At 47.4% G+C, this 23431-nt stretch overlaps 2 protein-coding genes across 5 annotated transcripts; one reads left to right on the forward strand and one right to left on the reverse strand.

The window, feature by feature from the left end:
* LOC140461014 (uncharacterized) lies at nucleotides 1-7832 on the forward strand. The gene is made up of 3 exons (XM_072555797.1): nucleotides 1-115; nucleotides 469-577; nucleotides 6498-7832. Exon 3 carries the CDS (start codon nucleotides 6897-6899, stop codon nucleotides 7680-7682), a length of 786 nt encoding a protein of 261 aa, XP_072411898.1. The 5' UTR covers nucleotides 1-115; nucleotides 469-577; nucleotides 6498-6896; the 3' UTR covers nucleotides 7683-7832.
* A 6691-nt stretch (nucleotides 7833-14523) lies between these two features.
* On the reverse strand, nucleotides 14524-22005 carry LOC140461016 (uncharacterized). Of its 4 annotated transcripts, XM_072555804.1 has the most exons (3): nucleotides 21464-22005; nucleotides 21221-21287; nucleotides 14524-20032 (listed from the first exon to the last, which is right to left on the reverse strand). In XM_072555804.1, the coding sequence occupies exon 3, from the start codon at nucleotides 19934-19936 to the stop codon at nucleotides 19295-19297; it is 642 nt and encodes a 213-aa protein (XP_072411905.1). In that variant the 5' UTR covers nucleotides 19937-20032; nucleotides 21221-21287; nucleotides 21464-22005; the 3' UTR covers nucleotides 14524-19294. The 4 variants fall into 4 exon arrangements, with proteins under 4 accessions (XP_072411905.1, XP_072411902.1, XP_072411903.1 ...); XM_072555801.1 differs by lacking the exon at nucleotides 21221-21287; XM_072555802.1 differs by having other exon boundaries at nucleotides 21221-22005.
* Between the last annotated feature and the right edge of the window lie 1426 nt (nucleotides 22006-23431).

Here is a 23431-nt window from a genome sequence, read left to right on the forward strand (position 1 = left end):
GCATGCGCATTGTCAGACTGTGATTGGAGCTGGACGAAGTGGTGGGGAAATGGCGACGCGTGACCGAAAAAAACAATAGAAGTAGGCGGCGGAGGAAGGGTTAGAGGCAAGCGAGGTGGGCAAGAAAGTTTTCATAAAGCCTAAGTGAAGGTTACAGGCGCAGAATTGAGAGAGGATCGGCTCCCACCCTCCCTCGCAGCGATGGGCGACATTACTGTGTTTCTCATTTTTGCTCAGGCACGTGACCCCACCCCCCGCCAACTTTGTTGGGGGCAGTGAGACATCAGGGCGCCTGCGCGGTCGACATGTTTGTAGGGGGCAAGTTTCAGCAGTGGGCACGCGCTAACTTGTTCTGCGGCTGCTCAGGGAGGAGAGGCATTGCACACAGCAACCTGGGACCAAAAGAAACCTTTGTCTCTCCTGATTTTCTACTTTGCACTGACGGTGAGGAATTCTGTGAACCTACAGGGTCCTGGAAGTCGAGGGTTGAGAGACCGAACGCCACATCAAGACTTAACAGATTGGCTGGATCCACCAGGACCTGAATGTCATCCTCCTCTGAATGGGGAAGGGAAAGGTTTGTTTGCTCATCCGTGGGAAAAGATTTTCAAGTAACAGTGAGAGTTGCGCAGAAATGCAACAAACCCTGGTCAGAGCGCATCTGGAGAAATGTGTTCTGCTGTGGATAGCAAACCTTCTGAAGGGTCTAATGGCCTTGGAAGGATTGTAACACAGGCCGATCTGAAAGATCCTTGTACTCTGTGGATCAGATGACAAAGTATGATTGAGTCAATATGACTCAGACAAGACCATTTGTCCATTGAGTACATGCAGCTCTCCAATCCAGTCAGTCACTGTCCCTGCTGTAACCTCTTATCATAAGACAGAGGAGCAGAAATTTGGCCATTCAGCCCATCCAGTCTGCTCTGCCATTCAATCATGGCTGAAAAATTTCTCAATCCATAACCCTTGATACTCAAGAACCTATCTATCTCAGCCTTAAACATAGTCAAAGACCTGGCCTCCTCCGCCTTCTCTGGCAGTGAATTCCATACATTTGTCACTGCCTGGCTGAAGACATTTCTCCTTATGTCTTTTCTAAAAGGTATTCCCTTTACTCCAAGGCTATGCCTTCAGGTCCTAGTCTCTCCTACCAATGGGAACATCTTCCCAGCATCTACTCTGTCCAGGCCAATCAATGATCTGTATGTTTCAATTAGATCCTCCCTCATCCTTCTAAACTTCATCAGACTCCTCAAAAGTTCCTCATACATTAAGCTTTTCATTCCTGGGACCATTCTGGTGAACCTCCTCTGAACACACTCCAGGGCCAATACATCCATCCTGAGATATGGGGCCCAAAACTGCGCACGATACTCCAAATGTGGTCTGACCAGAGCCTTATAGAGCCTCAGAAGTACATCCCTGCTTTTATATTCAAATCCTCTCAAAATAAATGCCATCATTGCATTAGCCTTCCAAACTACTGACTCAACCTGCAAGTTTAACTTGAGAGAATCCTGGATTAGAACGCCCAAGAGTCTCTGCACTTCAGCCTTCTGAATTTTCTCCCCATTTAGAAAACAGTCCATGCCTCTGTTCTTCCTACCAAAATGCATGACCTCACACTTTCCCACATTGTACTCCATCTGCCACTTCTTTGCCCACTCTCCTATCCTGTCCAAATCCTTCTGCAGCCTCTCCACCACCTCCATGCTACCTGTTCCTCTACCTATCTTTATATCATCTGCAAACTTGGTCAGAAATTCCCTCAGTTCCTTCCTCTAGATCGTTAATATATAAAGTGAAAAGTTTTGGTCCCAACACTGACCCTTGTGGAACACCACTTGTCACCGACTGCCATCCTAAGAAGTACCCCTTTTATTCCCACTCTCTGCTTTCTGCCAGGCAGCCAAGCTTCTATCCATGCAAGCAGCTTGCCTCTGATATCATGGGCCCTTATCTTACTCAGTAGCCTCCTGTGCGATACCTTGTCAAAGGCCTTCATGAAGTCCAGGGAGATAATATCCATTGGCTCTCTTTGGTCTAACCTGCTCGTTACCTCCTCAAAGAATTCTAGCAGATTTGTCAGGCATGGCCTCCCCATGCTGACTTTGCTCTATTTTACCATACACTTCCAAGTATTCAGAAATCTCATCCTTCACAATGGATTCCAGGATCTTACCCACGACCGAGGTTCAGCTAATCGCTCTCTAATTTTCTGTCTTTTTCCTTCCTCTCTTTTGAAACAGAACCGTTACGTTAGCGATTTTCCAGTCCTCTGGGACCATAGAACATAGAACAGTACAGCACAGAACAGGCCCTTCGGCCCACGATGTTGTGCCGAACATTTGTCCTAGCTTAAGCACCTATCCATGTACCTATCCAATTGCCGCTTAAAGGTCGCCAATGATTCTGACTCTGCCACTCCCATAGGCAGCGCATTCCATGCCCCCATCACTCTCTGGGTAAAGAACCCACCCCTGACATTCCCCCCCCCCCCCCCCCCCCCCCCCCCCCACCCATACCTTCCACCCATCACCTTAAATTTATGTCCCCTTGTAACATTCTGTTGTACCCAGGGAAAAAGTTTCTGACTGTCTTCTCTATCTATTCCTCTGATCATCTTATAAACCTCTATCAAGTTACCCCTCATCCTTCACCGTTCCAATGGGAAAAGGCCTAGCACTCTCAACCTATCCTCGTACGACCTATTCTCCATTCCAGGCAACATCCTGGTAAATCTTCTCTGCACCCTCTCCAAACCTTCCACATCTTTCCTAAAGTGAGGCGACCAGAACTGCACACAGTACTCCAAATATGGCCTAACCAAGGTCCTGTACAGCTGCAACATCACTTTATGACTCTTGAATTCAATCCCTCTGCTAATGAACGCTAATATACCATAGGCCTTCTTACAAGCTCTAACCACCTGAGTGGCAACTTTCAAAGATCTATGAACATAGACCCCAAGATCCCTCTGCTCCTCCACCTTACTAAGAACCCTACCGTTAAACCTGTCTTCCGCATTCTTATTTGTCCTTCCAAAATGGACAACCTCACACTTGACAGGGTTGAACTCCATCTGCCACTCCTCAGGCCAGCTCTGCATCATATCTAAGACCCTTCCTGACTCTTGCAATTCCTGAAAGATCACGGACTAATGTCTTCACTATCTCTTCAGCTATCTCCCTTAGAGCTCTAGGGTATGGTCCATCTGGTCCAGGCAATTTATCCACCTTCAGGCCATTCAGTTTTTCTCGCACTTTCTCCTTGGCCACCTTACTCCATTCTGCCCACTCACTCTCTTGAATTTTTGCAATATTACTCATGTCTTCCGTCATGAAGATTAACACAAAGTAACTATTAAGTTCCTCAGCCATTTCCCTGTTCCCCACAACTATCTCTCCAGCATCATTTTCCAGCAGCCCAATATCCACTTTAGCCTCTCTGTTGGCCTGTTACAATCTTTCTTTATATTACTGGCTAGCTTACAATCTTCTAGCTTTTTATTTGCCCTCTGTTGGTCGTTGTAAGGTTCCTAATCCTCTGGTTTCCCACTGCCCTTCGCCACATTATATGCTTCCTCTTTTGCTTTTATCCTATCCCTGACTTCCTGAGTCAGCTATGGTTGCTTCACCCTCCCTGTAGGGGAAAGTGAGGACTGCAGATGCTGGAGATCAGAGCTGAAAATGTGTCGCTGGAAAAGCGCGGCAGATCAGGCAGCATCCAAGGAGCAGGAGAACCGACGTTTCGGGCATGAGCCCTTCTCCCTGTACCACGCTCTGTTATGTCTCCTGAAGTACTCCCGGAAACCCCTGCCTTTCCACTGTTTTTCCTGCTCGGCTCTTCTCCCAGTCAATTCTATCCAAGCTCCTCCCTCGTGCCTCTCTTGTTGCCTTTATTCAGCTGTAATACTATTAGTGCGCTGACTCTACCTTCTCCATGTCAAATTGCAGCGTAAATTCAATCATCACATGATCACTGCCTCCCAAGGGTTCCTTCACCTTAAACTCCCTTATCAAGTCTGCCTCGTTGCACAAAACTAAATCCTGTATTGCCTGCTCCCTGGTGGGCTCCAAGACGTCATCTCATAGACATTCCACAAATGCAATCCACTACCAATCTGATTTTCCCAGTCCACCTGCATATTGAAATTCCCCCACGATCACTGTAACTTTGCCTTTTCTACACATTTTTTTGATCTCCTGGTGCATCTTGTGCCCCAGCTCCTGACTACTGTTTGGAAGCCTGTACATAACTCCAACTATGTTTTTTTTTTAACCTTCATGATTCCTCAAGTCCACCCACACAGATTCTACATCAACTGACCCGACTTGGTTTCTTACTATTGATTTAATTTCATTTCTTACTAATAAGACAATCCACCCCCTCTGCCCACCTTTTTGAAGATTCAGCTCAAAATCCTGATTCCTTTGCAGCCACGTCTCCACAATACCCACCATGTGATACCCGCCATAGAGTCATAGAGATGTACAGCTCGGAAACAGACCCTTCGGTCCAACCCGTCCATGCCGACCAGATATCCCAACCCAATCTAGTCCCATCTGCCTGCACCCGGCCCATACCCCTCCAAACCCTTCCGATTCATATACCCATCCAAATGCCTCCTAAATGCTGCAATTGTACCAGCCTCCACCACTTCCTCTGGCAGCTCATTCCATACATGTACCACCCTCTGTGTGAAAACGTTGCCCCCTTAGGTCTCTTTTATATCTTTCCCCTCTCACCCTAAACCTATGCCTTCTAGCTCTGGACTCCACGACCCCAAGGAAAGGACTTTGTATCTCTACCCTATCCATGCCCCTCATGATTTTGTAAACATCTATAAGGTCGCCCCTCAGCCTCCAGGGAAAACAGCCCCAGCCTGTTCAGCCTCTCCCTGTAGCTCAGATCCGCCAACCCTGGCAACATCCTTGTAAATCTTTTCTGAACCCTTTCAAATTTCACAACATCTTTCCGATAGGAAGGAGACCAGAATTGCACGCAATATGCCAACAGTGGCCTAACCAATGCCCTGGACAGCTGCAACATGACCTCCCAACTCCTGTACTCAATACTCTGACCAATAAAGGAAAGCCTATTTCGAACTGCGCCACAAGCTCATTTACCTTATTCCTTCTACTATGTCCGTTCAGATATAAGACCTTCAGTCTTGCAAGTTTATTTCTCTAAACCGTGTATTAAATTTCGCTTTGAAATCAATCACCCCATTCTAATCCCCCACCCCCTTGCAGCAAATTGCAGGTGGTTACCAGTCACTGTTGTGACACTGTTGTAAGCACATCTCCCCGTGTGTTGAACTTCAAACCTTCAATCCGTCCCTACTCCACAGTAGATCAGCTATTGGCAATAAATTGTTTCTCTCTACCTTTTTATTTGAACCTGTTGTGAGAATCTCCCATCCTCCCACAATGTGTGGTGATCTCTGGTTTGCACAGCCCCGAAGGAGAAAGTGAGGACTGCAGATGCTGGAGATCAGAGCTGAAAATGTGTTGCTGGAAAAGCGCAGCAGGTCAGGCAGCATCCGAGGAACAGGAGAATCGACGTTTCGGGCATAAGCCCTTCGATTCTCCTGTTCCTTGGATGCTGCCTGACCTGCTGCGCTTTTCCAGCAACACATTTACAGACCCGAAGGCCCTGGGTTCCTGTGTGTGACAATTGCACAGTGACTTTACCTCTTCTGTGAGATTTTTCTCTGACTCCAGTTTGCTGATGCCTTTCTCGCTGCAGGTTTCCGGGGAGGTTTTCAAATTGTAACCAGTGAAAGTATTTTACAAATTTGTTTCCAGTTTTGAGTTTGTTTGGGTGTTCTAGAAGTTTTTTTTTCCAAATGGGAGCATTTACAGGTCAGTAAGCACATGGGTGAGAGGCGAACAACAGTTGTTGACAATAAGCACATGACCTTTGGATGACTTCGAGGAAGTAGGAAGGTTGAACGTGGGAGGCCGGCCAGGAGGTTGTTAAAGAACAGTTCAGTCTGGAGATGACAAACCAATGGATGGGATTTGCAGCGGCAAATGGGCTGCGACCAGGGTGGAGTCAGGTGATGTTACTGAGATGGAAACAGGGGATGGTACGTGGAAGCTCTTCTTGAGGTTAAATATTTTCCCATGATTGTGAACAGTCTGGTTTAGCTAGTCAGACAGTTACCAGGGAGAGGAATGGAGTCACTGGTGAGGGAGTGGGGTTTGTAGTGAGGATTAAAGTCAATAGCTTCAATCTTGCCAATATTTAAATGGAGGAGGTTTCTGCTTATCCGCTACTGAATTTCAGACCAGTCAGGATGGTGTGTGACATCGAGGGAAGTTGGTGTGTTCAGATACGCCTGCTATCCTGGTCCTCCAAGGGGCTGGAAGTTCAGGATTTGGGAGATGCTGTTAAAGTTTTGCTTGAGTTTGTAAATAAATGAAATTCATGTTTTGTCTCTGTCTCTCTCTCTCTCTCTTTGCCTCTCTCTGCTTCATTGTGGCCAGTCTTGTGTAGGTCCAGACAGTGTGGACAGATTCCTGATGAAGGACTTTTGCCCGAACCGTCGATTTTCCTGCTCCTCGGATGCTGCCTGACCTGCTGTGCTTTTCCAGCACCCCTTCTAATCTAGGCAGTAGTGAACCAGTTGTGTTTTTTATGAGAATCTGGCAGCTTTGCTGAGTGTCAACCCCATAAATTGCGACATCCGTTCAGCTCGGCGTCCGAATCCGCCTTTACGTTTCTGTGGGGGGGGGGTCCTCTCACTTCACCTCGTTTCTGTTTCAAATCCAAGTCAGAGGATATTAGAGCAAGGGGATTTGCAGTCGGGAAACTACAAAGCATCACATCAGGATCCGACTGAGGCAGCCAATTTACCTTCACCTGAATATCGTGGGACTTTGAACATGGAAGGAGAAAGCGCCATTCACAGCGGGGAGAAACCGTACGTCTGTTCTGTGTGTGGTCGAGGCTTCAGCCGGTCATCCGGCCTGTTGAGACATCAACGCAGTGACACGGTGGAGAAACCGTGGAAATGCGGCAACTGTGGGAAAGGATTCAAATCCCCTTCTGAGCTGGAAACTCACCGGCGCAGTCACACCGGGGAGAGGCCCTTCACCTGCTCGGAGTGTGGCAAGGGGTTCACCCAGTCTTCCACCCTGCTGAGGCACCAGCGCGTTCACACCGGAGAGAGACCGTTCCCCTGCTCCGAGTGCGGGAAGGAATTCACCCGGTTGTCCATCTTGCTGAGACACCAGACCATTCACACCGGGGAGAGGCCGTTCACCTGCTCCGACTGTGGGAAGAGGTTCACTCAGTCGTCCACCCTCCTGATACACCAGCGACTTCACACCGGGGAGAGGCTGTTCACCTGCCCTGAGTGCGGGAAGGGCTTCACTCAGTCGTCCAACTTACTGAGACACCGGCGCGTTCACACCGACGAGAGACCTTTTCAGTGCCCAGACTGTGGGAAGGGCTACAAAAGCTCCGGGGAACTGATGTCCCATCAACGCGTCCACACGAACGAGAGACCGTTCAGGTGCTCCCACTGCGGGACTGGGTTCAAGCACTCCTCTCAGCTCACTGTCCACCAGCGTGCTCACACCGGTGAGAGGCCATTCACCTGCTCGGAGTGCGGGAAGGGATTCACTCGGTCATCCCACCTTCTTGGGCATAAGCGCGTTCACAAATAACAACAGTGATTACGTACTGTGGTTTTGTCACAGCCAGGGCTACTACGCCACATCCATTGGGATCTGTTTATTGCTGACATTGATAAGCTCCAGCCCAGTTGTAGGTGTTAGTATTCCAGATAAAAGTCAAATAAATCAATTTTGCGTCAACACTTTTACTGTTGAATCCTCTGATTATCTTCAAATACACGTTCATTCCCTGTGAAGGGATTCATGATTACGGTTAAGTATGAGAGTTGGTGCAAGTTATGGTGGATGGTGTCCCTTTAAGAAGTGAGTCACATGATACTGATGAGCCATCAGCCAGTGCTCAAACTTGGATTGAGCTTTGCAGAACGCGCAGCTTCGGAATAAAACCTCCCTGCTAGGAGGTTTGCACCTAAAGGCCAGGTTTTTTTGTTTCGTTTTAAACTCGACAGTGAGGAAAGAGGCCGACTGGCCATTCCAAGTTTGCACCGGCCCTCCGAAGTAAATCCCACCCAAACCCAGCCCTCCCCAACTCTTGATCGATAATCTTGCATTTAGAATAGCCAATCCAACCCAACCTCAACATCTGTGGACTGTGAGGGGGGAAAGCGGAGCAGAAAACCCACGCAGTCACGGGGAGAGCGTGCGAACTCTGCACAGACAGTCGCCCAATGTTAGAATCAAATCCGGTCCTTGGCACTGTGAGGGTGCAGTGCTAGGTACTGTGAGGGTGCAGTGCTAACCACTGTGCTGCCCAGTACAAACCACTTGCCGTCATCAACCCCTCCTCCATAAAGTCAACCCTTTGTTTTCAGTATTCTTTCAGGAACGTGGGCGTGACTGGCAACTTCAACATCTGTTGTCCAACCCTAATTAACCTTAAACATATCAGCTCGCTCCGCTGTTTTACTGTTAAGAGTCGGCCACATCAGGGTGATTTTGGAGTCACATATATACCAGGACAACAGATCCCTTTTCTTAAAGACCCTTAGCGGGACTGGTGAGTTACAATGACAACGTCAGTATCACAGGGACCAGCTTTTTTATTGAAGCGATAAACTGAAGATGCCGGAAATCAGAAAACAGGAGATGTGAGAGAGGTTCAGTAGATACATGATCCCCTTCTGTACCTCTCCAGCTGGGTGGGTCTGCACCATCTTGGTTCCTTTCTTATTGAGACCTTGGAGTGCAGGTTCATAGCTCCCTGAAAGTAGAGTCGTAGGTAGATAGGATAGTGAAGATAGTTTGGTATGCTTTCCTTTCTTGGTCAGACTATTGAGTACAGGAGTTGGGAGGTCATGTTGCGGCTGTACAGGACATTGGTTAGGCCACTTTTGGAATATTGCGTGCAATTCTGGTCTCCTTCCTATTGGAAAGATATTGTGAAACTTAAAAAGGTTCAGAAAAGATTTACAAGGATGTTGCCCAAATTGAAGGATTTGAGCTATAGGGAGAGGCTGAAGAGGCTGGGGCTGTTTTCCCTGGAGTGTCAGAGGCTGAGGGGTGACCTTATAAAGGTTTACAAAATTATGAGGGACATGAATAGGGTAAATAGGCAAAGTCTTTTCCCTGGGGTTGGGGAGTCCAGAACTAGAGGGCATAGGTTTAGGGTGAGTGGGGAATGATATAAAAGAGACGTATGGGGCAACTTTCTCACAGAGGGTGGTGCATGTGTGGAATGAGCAGCTAGAGGAAGTGGTGGAGGCTGGTACAATTGCAACACTGGATGGATATATGAATAGGAAGGGTTTGGAGGGATATGGGCCGGGTGCTGGCAAGTGGGACTACATTGGGTTGGGATATCTGGTCGGCCTGGATGAGTTGGACCAATGTGTCTGTTTCCATCCTGTACATCTCTATGACTCTGTAGGGTCACATACAGTGGCTATCACTATTTGAGTTATATGTCTCACGTCCACTGGTAAGTGATCACATGTCACTGAACTTTGACACACAAATGCTGTGTTATCTCTCCCATCATATTGGTGCAGATGTGATGGGCTAAAGGGCCTCTTTTGCATGCTGTGAAACTCTGACTCCCAACCCTTGCAGCTTTTCTGAATAAGATCGACAGAGAAAAGTGAAAATGTTGCAATCCTCGAAAGTCAAGCTCCATAGAGGACAAAATCATCTGATCGTTCCAATTAAAGATCTGATAATTTTGACTAAATACAAAGTGAAGAAGAACAATCTTATTTCCCTGTCACAGATGAATTGAAGTGGATTAATTGGTAAGATTGGTTAGCAGTTCTGATAGACTCACCTAACTCGAAATGTTAACTCTACTATCTCTCCACAGAGGTGCAGATGTTGGACTAGGGTGGGCAAAGTTAAAAGTCAAGTTTGTAAACCTGTTGGACTCTAACCTGGTGTTGTGTGATTTCTAACTTTGTCCACTTCTGGTCTCCCTGTTATGGGAAAAGTGTTAAACTTGAAAGGGTTCAGAAAAGATTTTTCAAGGACATTGCCAGGTGTGGAAGGTTTGACTTATAGGGAGAGGCTGAATAGGCTGGGGCTGTATTCTCTGGAGCACCGGAAGCTGAGGGGGTGATCTTTTAGAGATTTGGAAAATCATGAGGGGCATGGATAGGGTAAATAGGTTTAAGGTGAGAGAGGACGGATTTAAAACTGAGGGGCAACTTTTTCAGGTAGAGGGTGGTGCACATAGGGAGCGAGCTGCCAGAAGAAGTGGTGGAGGCTGGTACAATTACAACATTTAAGAGGCAGCTGGATGGGGATATGAATAGGAAGGGTTTAGAGGGATGTGGGCCAAATCCTGGCAAATGGGATGAGATCAGTTTAAGAGATCTGGTCAGTATGGACGAGTTGGACCGAATGGATCTGTTTCCATACTGTATGACTCTCTATATAACTACACTGCTCAGTGTTGACATCAGTTTCTGTTTCAGACTCCAGCACCTGCAGTTCTTTGTTTGTGTAGGATTGCAACTCCATTATTGCAGGATGGAGTTGCTGGGAGGGTGGACTTAGCAAACAAAGTCTCCTTCCCCTTACCACCTGATGAAGGAGCAGAACTCCCAACAGCTAGTGCTTCCAGATAAAGATTTTGGATTATAACCAGTGATTTGATGTGATTTTTAACTTCCTTACGTGAAGTGAGAGTTGGTCTCTCGGCGGACTTTTTAAAAAAAAAACCACAATGATGCCTGATATTATCCTGAGGAAACTGTGCCCGTATTTTCTCCAAGACCTTGACATCTTTTCCTGCTGCTCGGGATGAGTCAGAGATTTGTAGAGACTCAGGTTGTTGCTGCTCCACCCCATTCATAAAAGCAGGGACCCTTACTACGAAATGTCCAGCTCACAGTGGAACCCGGCTGATTGACGGCACCCTACGTCCAATAGGAGGTGGGCGGTCTTGTCTCCAACCAATCCAAGCGAAGGTGGGGCGGGATCATGAACATGACGCATGCGCCCCCCCTCCACAACCGGAACCGCGCAGCCGCACTGCCTGAAGTGTGGCATTAGAGGGTGTAGGGGTTAAAGGGGCAGAGAGGGCAGACAGCCGCAGAAAAGTGGCAGCGTCTGCGGGGGTTTCGTGAGTATCGGGTGCACGGTGTCAGACCCGAATGAAGAAACTCCCCCGTCCTGCGGTTTGCCGGCGACGGGACGAACGGATGTGGGCCTCGCCGCCATCTTTGTTGGGGGCACGGCGGAACCTCTGCGGGGCAGCCGTGCTTTGCAGAGGAGAGGCGTGGAGGTGCTGGTGTTGGGTTAAGGTCACACATCAAACAGGACACCAGGCTGCAGGACAACTTGTTTATTTGAAATCACAAGCTTTCCGAGCGAAGCCCCTTCTCTTCAGGTGAAGTGAGAGGGAAGCACACAGCAGAATCTATGGGCAGACAGATCAAAAAAAGATCAAACAAATCAAAGAAGATCAAACAAATGGTTGTGAGTGGAGTGTGGAATAATAAGTCTCTGCAGGTGACCAAGGGTGTTAGGATGGTGCAAGTGAGGTGTGTCAACAGCCGAATAGCAACCGAAAGGATGACCCTACAATCCGATTAGGTGAGGCACAGACATAATGCCAAAAAAAAAAATTTGAAATTAAGCTGGCGCTGGAGACAAATCAAATGACTGCAACTAATACCATGCCACGAAAACAGAAGCTGCTGGAAAAGCTCAGCAGGTCCGACAGCTTCTGTGAAGAAAAACCAGAGAGGGAAGGATCACCAGACCTCAAGCGTTAACTTTGATCTTTCCTCATCAGACCCACAGAGCTGCCCCCGCTTCCCCTCCCTCCCACAACCCAGCAACCCCTGCCCCTGATTTACGGCATCTGCAGATCTTCCAGTTTTGACCGGACTGGGATAACATGGTAAGCCTAAGAGTGGCATGCCAAAGGTCTGACCAAAGTAATAAGTCATCCAAAACTACACAAACTAATTCAAGGTAGAGAGATCATAATTTATCAAGGGGATGGACAGTAAGGAAAATATTACAAATACAGATAACTAACTATTTTGAAGGATACCGTGCTCAACTCATCGATCGCCAGTACCGACGTGCCACGGTGAAAAACTGCAACTACTGCCCTGTGACCGACTACTTGAACTCCCCCTCCCACTCTGCCACCTGATGCCTGGAGGAAGAACACCTCATCTTCCACCTTGGGACCCTCCACCTACATGGGATCAATGTGGATTTCACCAGTTTCCTCATTTTCCCTTCCCCCCCACCTTATCCTAGATCCAACCTTCCAACTTGACACCGCCCTCTCGAACTGTCCTACCTGTCCATCTTCCTTCCCATCGATCCGCTTCACCCTCCTCTCCAACCTATCACCATTAGCCCCACCTCCATCTACCTATTGCCCTCTCCGCGACCGTCTCCCCAGCCCCCATCCCCCTCCCCCTCCCATTTATCTCCCCACTTCCTTGGGCCACAGGCCTCATTCCTGATGAAGGGCTTATGCCTGAAACATTGATTCTCCTGCTCCTCGGATGCTGCTTGACCGGCTGTGCTTTTCCAGCATCTCACACTTCGACTATTCATGTCCCCATCCAGATGCCCTTTAAATGTTGAACTGACCGAATGGTCAGTTAAAAAAATCTCAATTGTTCCCATTACGCAATTTGTTCAAATTTAAAAGTTTGGAATGAATTCAACGAGAATTGTTCCCAACTATACCTTCTATCTGTCAAATGAATTCAGTTCCCGGCTCTTGTAAAGTTTTCGCTGCAGTTGTTAACAGCTGCAGAAGTTGGTCAAATGTCCAGGGATAAGAAAGTGTCTGATTTTATTGGAGCTTGGCAAAGTTGAGCAAGAACCATGGCACGAACTGATCGTCACCATGTGGTCTTGACTGCAAATGCCTTCCTGTTTCTTTTAACTACAGAACATTTCAAATTTTCTCTTAGTGACGCGAGAATAACAAAGCTGAATGAAGATGGCCCCCATCGGTAACTGTCAAATAATAAAAACTAGACAAGTGACTCTGGGAGGTGACCCTTCAACCCAATTAGCAATAACCCTCACCTAGCTGCAGTATGTGATGGAATTAATCTTGCTCGGGGTTGTGGCATGGAAAGGGTTAATCAGCAGCACCTTTTAATAACCAAGGTGTGCAAGAAGTTTGAAGTTATCCTGCTTCCAATCAGGCGATGGAGGGCCCTCAAGGATCTGGAGACTGAGTTTTGACCTGTGCTTCAAGCTGAACTGGAAAGCAAGACACATAGTATTCCTGTAAATTTACTGCTTATGTTATAAAGAATACCAAAGTCTCCTGTGTTACCTTGAAAGTGGAGTCACAGGTAGATAGGATAGTGAAGGCAGCGTTTGGGATGCTATTGAGTACAGGAGTTGGGAGGTCATGTTGCGGCTGTACAGGACATTGGTTAGGCCACTGTTGGAATATTGCGTGCGATTCTGGTCTCCTTCCTATCGGAAAGATGTTGTGAAACTTGAAAGGGTTCAGAAAAGATTTACAAGGATGTTGCCAGGGTTGGAGGATTTGAGGTATAGGGAGAGGCTGAACAGGCTGGGGCTGTTTTCCCTGGAGCGTCGGAGGCTGAGGGGTGACCTTATAGAGGTTTACAAAATTAGGAGGGGCATGGATAGGATAAATAGACAAAGTCTTTTCCCTGGGGTCAGGGAGTCCAGAACTAGAGGGTGGTATGTGTATGGAATGAGCTGCCAGAAAAAGTGGTGGAGGCTGGTACAATTGCAACATTTCAGAGGCATTTGGATGGGTATATGAATAGGAAGGGTTGGGAGAGATATGGGCCGTGTGCTGGTCTAGGTGGGACTAGATTGGGTTGGGATACCTGGTCGGCATGGACGGGTTGGACCGAAGGGTCTGTTTCCGTGCTGTACATCTTTAGGACTCTACTGCACAAGACAATCTCTTGTTCTCTCATTGGTTAAAGTCCCACATTAACAAATTAATATTCAGATTTGAATTTAAAGTATAATATCCCTAAAACATACGACAGGCACCACATCTCCAGGACCCCTGTCGTCCACATATCCAATACCTCCACGATCGCCTCTGCCCACATTACACTCGATAACCAGGCTCCTTTTGTCAACATCAGCTGCTCCTTCCTGAAAACCTTCTGATAAATTAATCAAATATTATTTCCCTGTCACAAGACCATCTAAGCTCTGCAGAATTGCAGCAGGATCCACAAACTGACCTGCTTTGACATCCCGAATAAAAAGATTCCAGCATATTCCCTCGATTGGGCGTTCGACCGACCGATTTCCTGCTTTCTGCCTCCTCCTTTCGTGAGCAGAGGTCTCACAGTTGTGACTTTTCGATCTGACAGCGCTTCTCCAGTTTCGAGAGAATCTTTGCAAAGTTAGAACTGATCCGGTTACAATCATAGCCATTTCGAACAGTAGCAAGCAGATTTTTAAAACATTTTTGATCTTTATTCAAATCAACCTGTTCAGACAGGTCATGGCATACTCTGAAGCAGGTGGGATTTGAACCCAGGACGCTGCTTCAGAGTTACAATCGCCACCACTGTGTGATGAAAGCACCTTTTACATGGAACACAGAACAGCAGAGCGCAGGAACGGACCCTTTGACCCACCATGTTTGACTGAACATAGTGTTAGGCCCCATTTAGAATACAGTGTCCAGTTTGGGCCCCACACCCTCAGGAAGGACATACTGCAGCGTGTCCAGCCGGGATTCACACGGATGATCCCTGGAATGGTAGGCCGAACATACAGAGAATCCTCACATTGTATTCATTAGAGTTTAGAAGGTTGAGGGGACATCTAATAGAAACTTACAAGATGATGCATGGCTTAGAAAGGGTGGACGCTGGGAATTTGTTTCCGTCAGCCGGGGAGACTAGGACCCGTAGGCACAGCCTTAGAATTAGAGGGGGGTCAATTTAGAACAGAAATGCGGAGACATTTCTTCAGCCAGAGAGCGGTGGGCCTGTGGAATTCATTGCCACGGAGCGCAGTGGGGGCTGGGACGTTAAATGTCTTCAAGGCAGAGTGTGATAAATTCTTGAACTTGCAAGGAATTAAGGGCTACGGGGAGAGTGCGGGTAAGTGGAGTTGAAACGCCCATCAGCCATGATTAAATGGCAGAGTGGACTCGATGGGCCGAATGGCCTTACTTCCACTCTTATCTCTTATGGCCTTAACACGACACCAAATTAATCCAATCCCTGCTGTCTTCCTTTGGTCCACATTCCTCGATTCTCTGGCATATTCATGTGCTTATCTGAAAGTCCCGTAAATGCTCCGATCATATTTGCCTGCACCATCAACCCAACAGTGCGTTCCAGACTCCTATCACACTCTGCATTAAAAACCTGGCCCTCATGTCATCTTTGAAACCCCCCCCCCCAATCTTAAATGCATTTGCCCCTAGTATTAGATATTTCAATTCCGGGTAAAACAGATTCTGACCGTCAGCCCTATCTGTGCATCTCATAATTTTATAGACTTTGATCGCGTGTCCCCTCAGGTTTCACTGCTCCAGAGAAAACAACCCAAGTTTTTTCTAGCTTCTACTTATAGCTCATAGCCTCTAATCCAGGCAGCACCCTGGTAAACCTCTTCTGCACCCTCTCCAAAGCCTCGACATTCTTCCTATAATGTGCCGACCAGAATTGAACACAATACTCCAACCGTGGCCTAACCAAAGTCTTATAAAGATGCCTCACGACATCCTGTACTCAATTTCCTGACCAAAAAAGACAAGCATAGCATATGCTTTCTTTATCATCCTCTCTCCATGGGAGGCCACTTTCAGGAAGCTACGGACATGAACTCAAAATCCCCCTGCATTTCAATGCTATTCAAGGTCCTGCCTTTAAAGAATTAGAATCCCTACAGTGTGGAAACAGGCCCTTCGGCCCAACCAGTCCACACCGACCCTCCAAACAGCAACCCACCCAGACCCATTCCCCTACCCTCGGACTCTACATTTACCCTTGACTAACGCACTTAACCTACAAATCACCGAACACTATGGACAATTTAACGCGACCAATTCACCCAAACCTGCACATCTTTGGACTGTGGGAGGAAACTGGAGCACCCGGAGGAAACCCACGCAGACACAGGGAGAATGTCTGTGTGGAGTTTGCACAGTCACCCAGGCTGGAATTGAACCCGGGTCTCTGGAGCTGTGATGCAGCAGTGCTAACTGTTGAGCCACTGTGCTGGCCTGTATATTATTAACTGTATACTTTTGTTAACATTTGATCTCTCAAAATGCAGCATCTCTGATTAAACTCCATCTGCCATTTCTCCACCCCTCTCTGCAACCGATCTATACCCTGCTGTATCCTTTGACAACCTTCTACGCTATCCACAACTCTGGAACATTTTTTTTTCTTACATTTACCCAAAGGTGCTGTCACACACAACTGAGTGACTTCCACCCAACGCCCCCCCCCAACAAATCACCTGGACTACATTTTAGATTCCGAACTACCACCACCAGTAAAATACCCATGTAGTCAATTAGTTATTTACAAGAAAAGACCATTATGGGCAATGCGAACCATCAAAGTGAGGGAGTCTCTTTAGGGCTTGTTTTGCTTTTATACTCAGAAGCTTAGACTTCTTTCTTTAGAGTTTAGGAAACTGAGGGGGGTTTCTTATAGAGGTGTACAAGATCGTGACAGGCATGGATAGGGTGAATGCACTCAGTCTTTTTCCCCAGGGTTGGGAAATCGAGGACGAGAGGGCATCAGTTTAAGGTTAGAGGGGAAAGAATAAAAGGGAACCTGAGGGGCAACTTTTTTTTTAAACAGAGGGTGGGATACATATGGAATGAGCTGCCAGTGGAAGTGGTTGAGGCAGGTACATTAACAATATTTAAAAGGCATTTGGACAAATACATGGATAGGAAAGGTTTAGAAGGGATATGGGGCAAATGCAGGAAAACGGGGTTAGCGTGAATGGACATTTGGGCCGAAGGTCCTGTCTCCGTGCTATCGTACACAAACTGAGTGACTTTCCCACCACCAAATCAACGTGATTTGTTTTTTTTTTAATTATTGAAACTACTAACCACCACCAGTAAAACAGCTATGTAGGCAATTAAATATTTTCAAACAAAGCCCATTTCCAGCAATGCACAATTGCTTTTATACCCAGAACTGCTATGACGCGCAACTGAGCGAGTTCCCCGCCACCAAAATCACGGTGATTTTCTGCCCCTTTTCATTCTCTTGTAACTACAGTCAGCAATCACCCGTGTATTCAATCAAATATTGACGAGCAAAAATCCGTTATGGGCAATGCAAACTAATTGTCTGGGAACTCTCCTTCAAACCGCACAGTAACTTTGCGGAATGTCTTGAAATGACAGGTTCTGTATGGTAGACTGGTTGGTGAGGTCAGAGCACATGGAACATAGGGTGAACTAGCCATTTGGATACAGAAGGTAGAAAACAGAGGGTGGTGGTGGAGGGTTGCTTTTCAGATCGGAAGCCTGTGACCAGTGGAGTGCCACACGGATCGGTGCTGGGTCCACTGCTTTTCATCATTAATATAAATGATTCGGATGTGAGCATACGAGGTACGGTTAGTACATTTGCAAAGTCGGTCGGGCAGCTGACAGTGAAGAAGGTTCCCTCAGAGTACAATGGGACTTTCATCAGATGGGATCAGGTGGCAGATGGAGTTTAGTTTAAACAAATGTGAGGCGCTGCATTTTGGAAAGGCAAGTCAGGACAGGACTTGTACATATAACGGCAAGGTCCTGGGAGATATTGCTGAAGAGAGAGACCTTGGAGTGCAGGTTCATAGCTCCTTGAAAGTGGAGCTGCAAGTAAATAGGATAGTGAAGGTGGTGTTTGGTATGCTTTCCTTTATTTGTCTGTGCAACAATGTATAGGAGTGTGGAGGTTATACTGCAGCTCTACAGGACATTAGTTAGGCCATTTTTGGAATATTGCATTCAGTTCAGGTCTCCCTGCTACAGGAAGGATGCTGTGAAACTTGAAAGAGTTTAGAAAAGTTTGCACACATGTTGCCAGCATTAGAGGGTTCAAGCTATAGGGAGAGGCTGAATAGGCTGGGCCTATTTTCCCTGGTGTGTCGGAGGCTGAGGGGTGACCTTATAGAAGTTTATATAATCATGGGGGGGGGCATGGATAGGGTGTATATCCACAATCTTTTTACCCAAGATAGGGAAGTCCAGAACTAGAGGGCATAGGTTTAAGACGAGAGGGGAAAGGTTTTAAAGGGACCTGAGGGGCAATGTTTTCATGCAGAGGGTGGTGCGTGTATGGAATGAACTGCCAGAGGAAGTGGTGGATGCTAGTACAATTACAACATTTAAAGACATCTGGACGGGTATACGAATATGAAGGGTTTGGGGGGATATGGGCCAAGTGATGGCAAGTGTTACCCAGATTAACTTAGGATATCTGGATGGGTTAGACCGAAGGGTCTGTTCCCGTGCTGTACATCTCTATGACTCTATCTCCTGAAATGTCTGCCACTCGACTGATCTATCTAAATGTCATTAGCTAGGTCAATTTTGACAATTCAGTCCCTTGTTATTGCATTTATTCAAGTTTCACACAGTAGTCTTAGACCCACTCTTCTCTTCCTTACACTGATTGGGAAATTCAAACATGAAGAGATCAGATGGGGCAGCACTGTGGCTCAGTGGTTAGCACTGCGGCCTCACAGCACCAAGGGCCCTGGTTCGATTCCAGCCTCGGGTGACTGTCTGTGTGGAGTTTGCACTTTCTCCCCGTGTCTGTGTGGGTTTCCTCCCGGTGCTCCGGTTTCCTCCCACAGTCCAAAGACCTGCAGGTCAGGGTGAATTGGCCATGATAAATTGCCCGTAGTGTTAGGTGCATTAGTCAGAGGGAAATGGGCCTGATTGAGTTACTCTTCAGAGGGCGAGTGAGGACTTATTGGGCCGAAGGGCCTGTTTCCACACTGCAGGGAATCTCATCTCATCTAAACTATCTGAAGACCGTACCATTATCATGCCATTCATTCAGCTCATTCTTGAGTGAGACAAACAGCAAAGTGCGGTGACTGTAGTTACTTGTGAGTTCAGAGGCAGTTTATCAGAGGGGCTGAACAAATGAATCCCCTTCCACTCTCAGCCTGGTTAAACAGTTCCTTCCCAGCGTGAACTCACTAGCATCGCAGCAACCGGTGAACTCTTTCCAACACTAAGAGCAAATGGATTGTTTCTCCTTAGCGTGTACTTGCCAGTGTGAGAGCAGTTGGGAGGACTGAGAGAATCCTTTCCCACACACTGAGCAGGTGAACGGTCTCTCCCCGGTGTGAACTCGCTGGTGCAAAGTGAGATAAGACGATCGCCTGAACCCTCTCCCACAGTGAGGGCACCGGAATGGCCTCTCATTGGTGTGAACACGCTGATGCGACATCAGGTTCCCCGAACGTTTATAGCACTTCCCGCACTCAGGACACTGGAAGGGTCTTCGGTCAGTGTGAACACGTTGATGGGATATCAGCTCCCCAGAGCCTTTGAAGCACTTGCCACAGTCTGGGCACATGAAAGGTTTCTCGCCGGTGTGGACGCGCTGGTGCGTCTGCAGGGTGGATGACTGTGCGAAGCCCTTCCCACACTCGGAGCAGATGAACGGCTTCTCCCCAGAGTGAGTGCGTCGATGAGTTTCCAGCTTCGAGGGGGAAACAAATCCCTTCCCACATTCCTCACATTTCCACGGTTTCTCCCCAGTCTGACTGCAATGGTGTTTTGATAGGTAACATAATCGGATGAAGGTTCGCCCACACGCAGAACACACGTGCTGCTTCTTCCCTCTGTCAGCAGCATTTCTAACTTCCATGTTCAAAGTCCGATAATAGTTACAATAGATCGTCAGTTCCTGATGGGATGCTTGGTTTGTATTTCCCGACTGCAAAACTGTCGATCTTCCCAGACCCTGTGAAATGGATGTAAAACAGGAAAAAAAAAAGGGAGTGAGAACAGAACCGACTAAAAGACAAAAAACAGGTTGTGCAACTGAGCTGAATGAATCTCGAAATTGGTGGGGCTGGCATTAGGGAAAATAGTGACCGTGAAAGCTGCTGGATTGTCATAAAAACAGATACGTTTCGAGCCCAAAGGGGGCTCCTTCCCACATTTCCCTGGTTTCTCAGATTAGTGTCTGCACACGTGTAGGACAGATGAAGCCTCACCCACACCCAGGACCTGTGTATATATTCTCCTCCCTGTAAATGGTGTCTTTGACTTCCATGTTCAATTCTGAAGCTATTCAGACCCTCATGAAATAAGTGTCTGAGTCAGTTCTTGTTGTGATGTTTGATTTAAGTTCCTAAAGTTCGAAATCCTGTATTTCTAATTCCCTGTAACGTGGGTCCAAACATGATTGTTCTTTCAAAGTGATAGCACGAGCATAAAGGATTGAATGGCCTCCTTCAATCCTGTAAGTGTACTTGGCAGTAGATGTTGGCCATTTAATCTCCTGAGCCTGTCCCACCACATATTGAGATTGTGGCTGATCTGTGACCCTTACCCCTGTGTTAACAATGATCTATATTGTCAGGTTTAAAGTGTACTTTGCCCTCACATGAACTGCTATTTGATTAAAAGAATTAAAGGATGTACCAACTTTACCTGGAAAGGTGACTCTCATACAGTCGCAGATTTTTAGACTAGGTACTCTTTGCAGAATCCCCCAGACAGTGGAAATAATTACTCTCTATTGACCCAGCCAGTTCCAATTGTAATCTTGAAAACCTTGATCAGTCAGCTTTTAATCTTATAAATTCCAGTGCCGCATACTTCAAAAAAGATTAAAAATGAACAGTGCTCGAAAATCTCAGCAAGTTTGGCAGAATATGTGATGAGAGCAATTGAGCAAAACATTTCAAGTTCCCTATGACTTTTCTTCAAGGACACAGAATGAGATGATGCATTTCAACAGAAAGAGTCGGGAGAATAAATATATAGTGAATGCCACAAATGTACAGGACTTGCAGGGTCAAAGGGCCCTGGAAGAGGGGGTGGGGGTGGGGGTGAGGTTAGAGTGCATAAATCTTTAACTGTTCTGGTCACTTCACTTCAAGAAGGATGTGACTCAATTTGAGAGCACGCAAGAAAGATTTACCAGAGTGGTTGCTGCAAAAAGAGAGGAAATTCGGTTGCCAGATTAGTTTCGAGCAGTGAAGTGGTTCCTGAAGAAAAAGAAGGGGAGAGGAGATTTGTTAAAAGGTGCATGATTTTAACAGATTTAGAGAGAGGGTAGACAAGGAATAAAAGCTGTTTCTAGTAAACAAGGGGACATAGATTTAAGGTTCTGGAAAGGAATAGATGGGAAAGATTCCTTCTTCAAAACAGTGACAGAACTAACTTTTCCTTCCAAAAAGGAGAGTCTGGATCCTGGTGAATCAAGTGACTGTCTTGTCCTGATGTGACGTTTCCCGCTTGCAAATCCGGCGCATTAATATGCTGTAAAAGTTTGCAGAGGGACAGAAATCCAGCAGTTTCAGTCCGGTGCAGAAATCCAGAGGAAAGGAAGTTGTCTTTTTGGTTCGGTTTGCTGCGTGTGGACCTTCCACCACTCTCACCAACGCTGCCGACGGAGTGGTGCGCATGCGCCCCGCTGCTCTACGCCCCCAACAAACATGGCGGCCGCGCGCCCCGGTGTCATCGAGTATTGCCTCCAACAAAGATGGCGACAGCAACGCGGGCCTGCGGTCTTCTGCCGCTAGGACTCCGCCATATCTTTACGATGCTTCTGTCCACGCTGCTTTTCCTCCGCGTTTGCGTCTCCCCACAAACCTCGCAGACAACAACTGCGACACTGTTCCTGTGCGAAATGCTAGTTACGTATTTGGGGGGGGGATGGGGGTGATCCGCCACTCGTACACGAGGATGGATTGGTCGGGCCAACTGCACATGCGCGGTTCTCCGGCCCCACCCACCCCCTTCCTCGGGTACCACCCCCTTCCTCGGGTACCACCCCCACCGCGTCCTCCAACGCTGGCTCCGTCCTCCTATTGGTCGAGATGCCTTCAGTCAGTCAAGTCTATTGTGAGGTAATTGACAGTCACCGCCCAATGATGAGCGAGCGGTGCAGCTCGGCCCCATTCCTGAGCTTCCGCCCCAGCATGACGTAAGTCTGTCCCACAATGTCCATGTAAGCAATTTAGCATGGCCAATTCACTTAGAGTCATAGAGATGTACAGCATGGAAACAGACCCTTCGGTCCAACCCATCCATGCTGACCAGATATCCCAACCCAATCTAGTCCCACCTGCCAGCACCTAGCCCATCTCCCTCCAAACCCTTCCTATTCATATACCCATCCAAATGCCTCTGAAATGTTGCAATTGTACCAGCCTCCACCACTTCCTCTGGCAGCTCATTCCATACACATACCACCCTCTGCATGAAAACGTTGCCCCGTGGGTCTCTTTTATATCCTTCCCCTCTCACCCTAAACCTATGCCCTCTAGGAATGGATTCCCTACCCCAAGGAAAAGACTGCCTATTTATCCTATCCATGCCCCTCATAACTTTATAAACCTCAGCCTCCGACACTCCAGGGAAAACAGCCCCAGCCTGTTCAGCCTCTCCCTATAGCTCAAATCCTCCAACCCTGGCAACATCCTTGTAAATCTTTTCTGAACCCTTTCAAGTTTCACAACATCTTTCTGATAGAAAGGAAACCAGAATTGCACGCAAATATTCCAACAGTGGCCTAACCAATGTCCTGTACAGTTGCAACATGACCTCCCAACTCCTGTACTCAATACTCTGACCAATAAAGGAAAGCATACCAAACACCTTCTTCACTGTCCTATCTACCTGCGACTCCACTTTTAAGGAGCTATTTACCGGCACTCCAAGGTCTCTTTGTTCAGCAACACTCTGTTGGGCCTTACCATTGTGTATAAGTCCTGCTAAGATTTGCTTTCCCAAAATGCAACACCTCACACTTATCTGAATTGAACTCCATCTGCCACTCCTGCGTATCTTTGGACTGTGGGAAGGGACCCACTCGGACACAGGGAGAATGTGCAAACTCGACACAGACAGGCGAAAGTGAGGACTACAGATGCTGGAGATCAGAGTCAAGATTAGAGTGGTGCTAGAAAAGCACAGCAGGTCAGGCAGCATCAGAGGAGCAGGAAAATCGATGTTTCTGTCAGGAGCCCTTCATCAGGAAAATGTATGGACTGTCTCCATACAGACAGTCGCCTGGGGCTGGGTCCCTGGCACTGTGAGGCAGCAGAGCTAGCCACTGCTCCTACTCTTGCATTATTTGCTACGTTTCTGCATGAAAACTAGCTAAGGTCCTGGCTAAGTGTTGCTG

The sequence above is a fragment of the Chiloscyllium punctatum genome, chromosome 36, assembly GCF_047496795.1.
Source record: "Chiloscyllium punctatum isolate Juve2018m chromosome 36, sChiPun1.3, whole genome shotgun sequence".
Classification (NCBI taxonomy): Eukaryota; Metazoa; Chordata; class Chondrichthyes; order Orectolobiformes; family Hemiscylliidae; genus Chiloscyllium; species Chiloscyllium punctatum.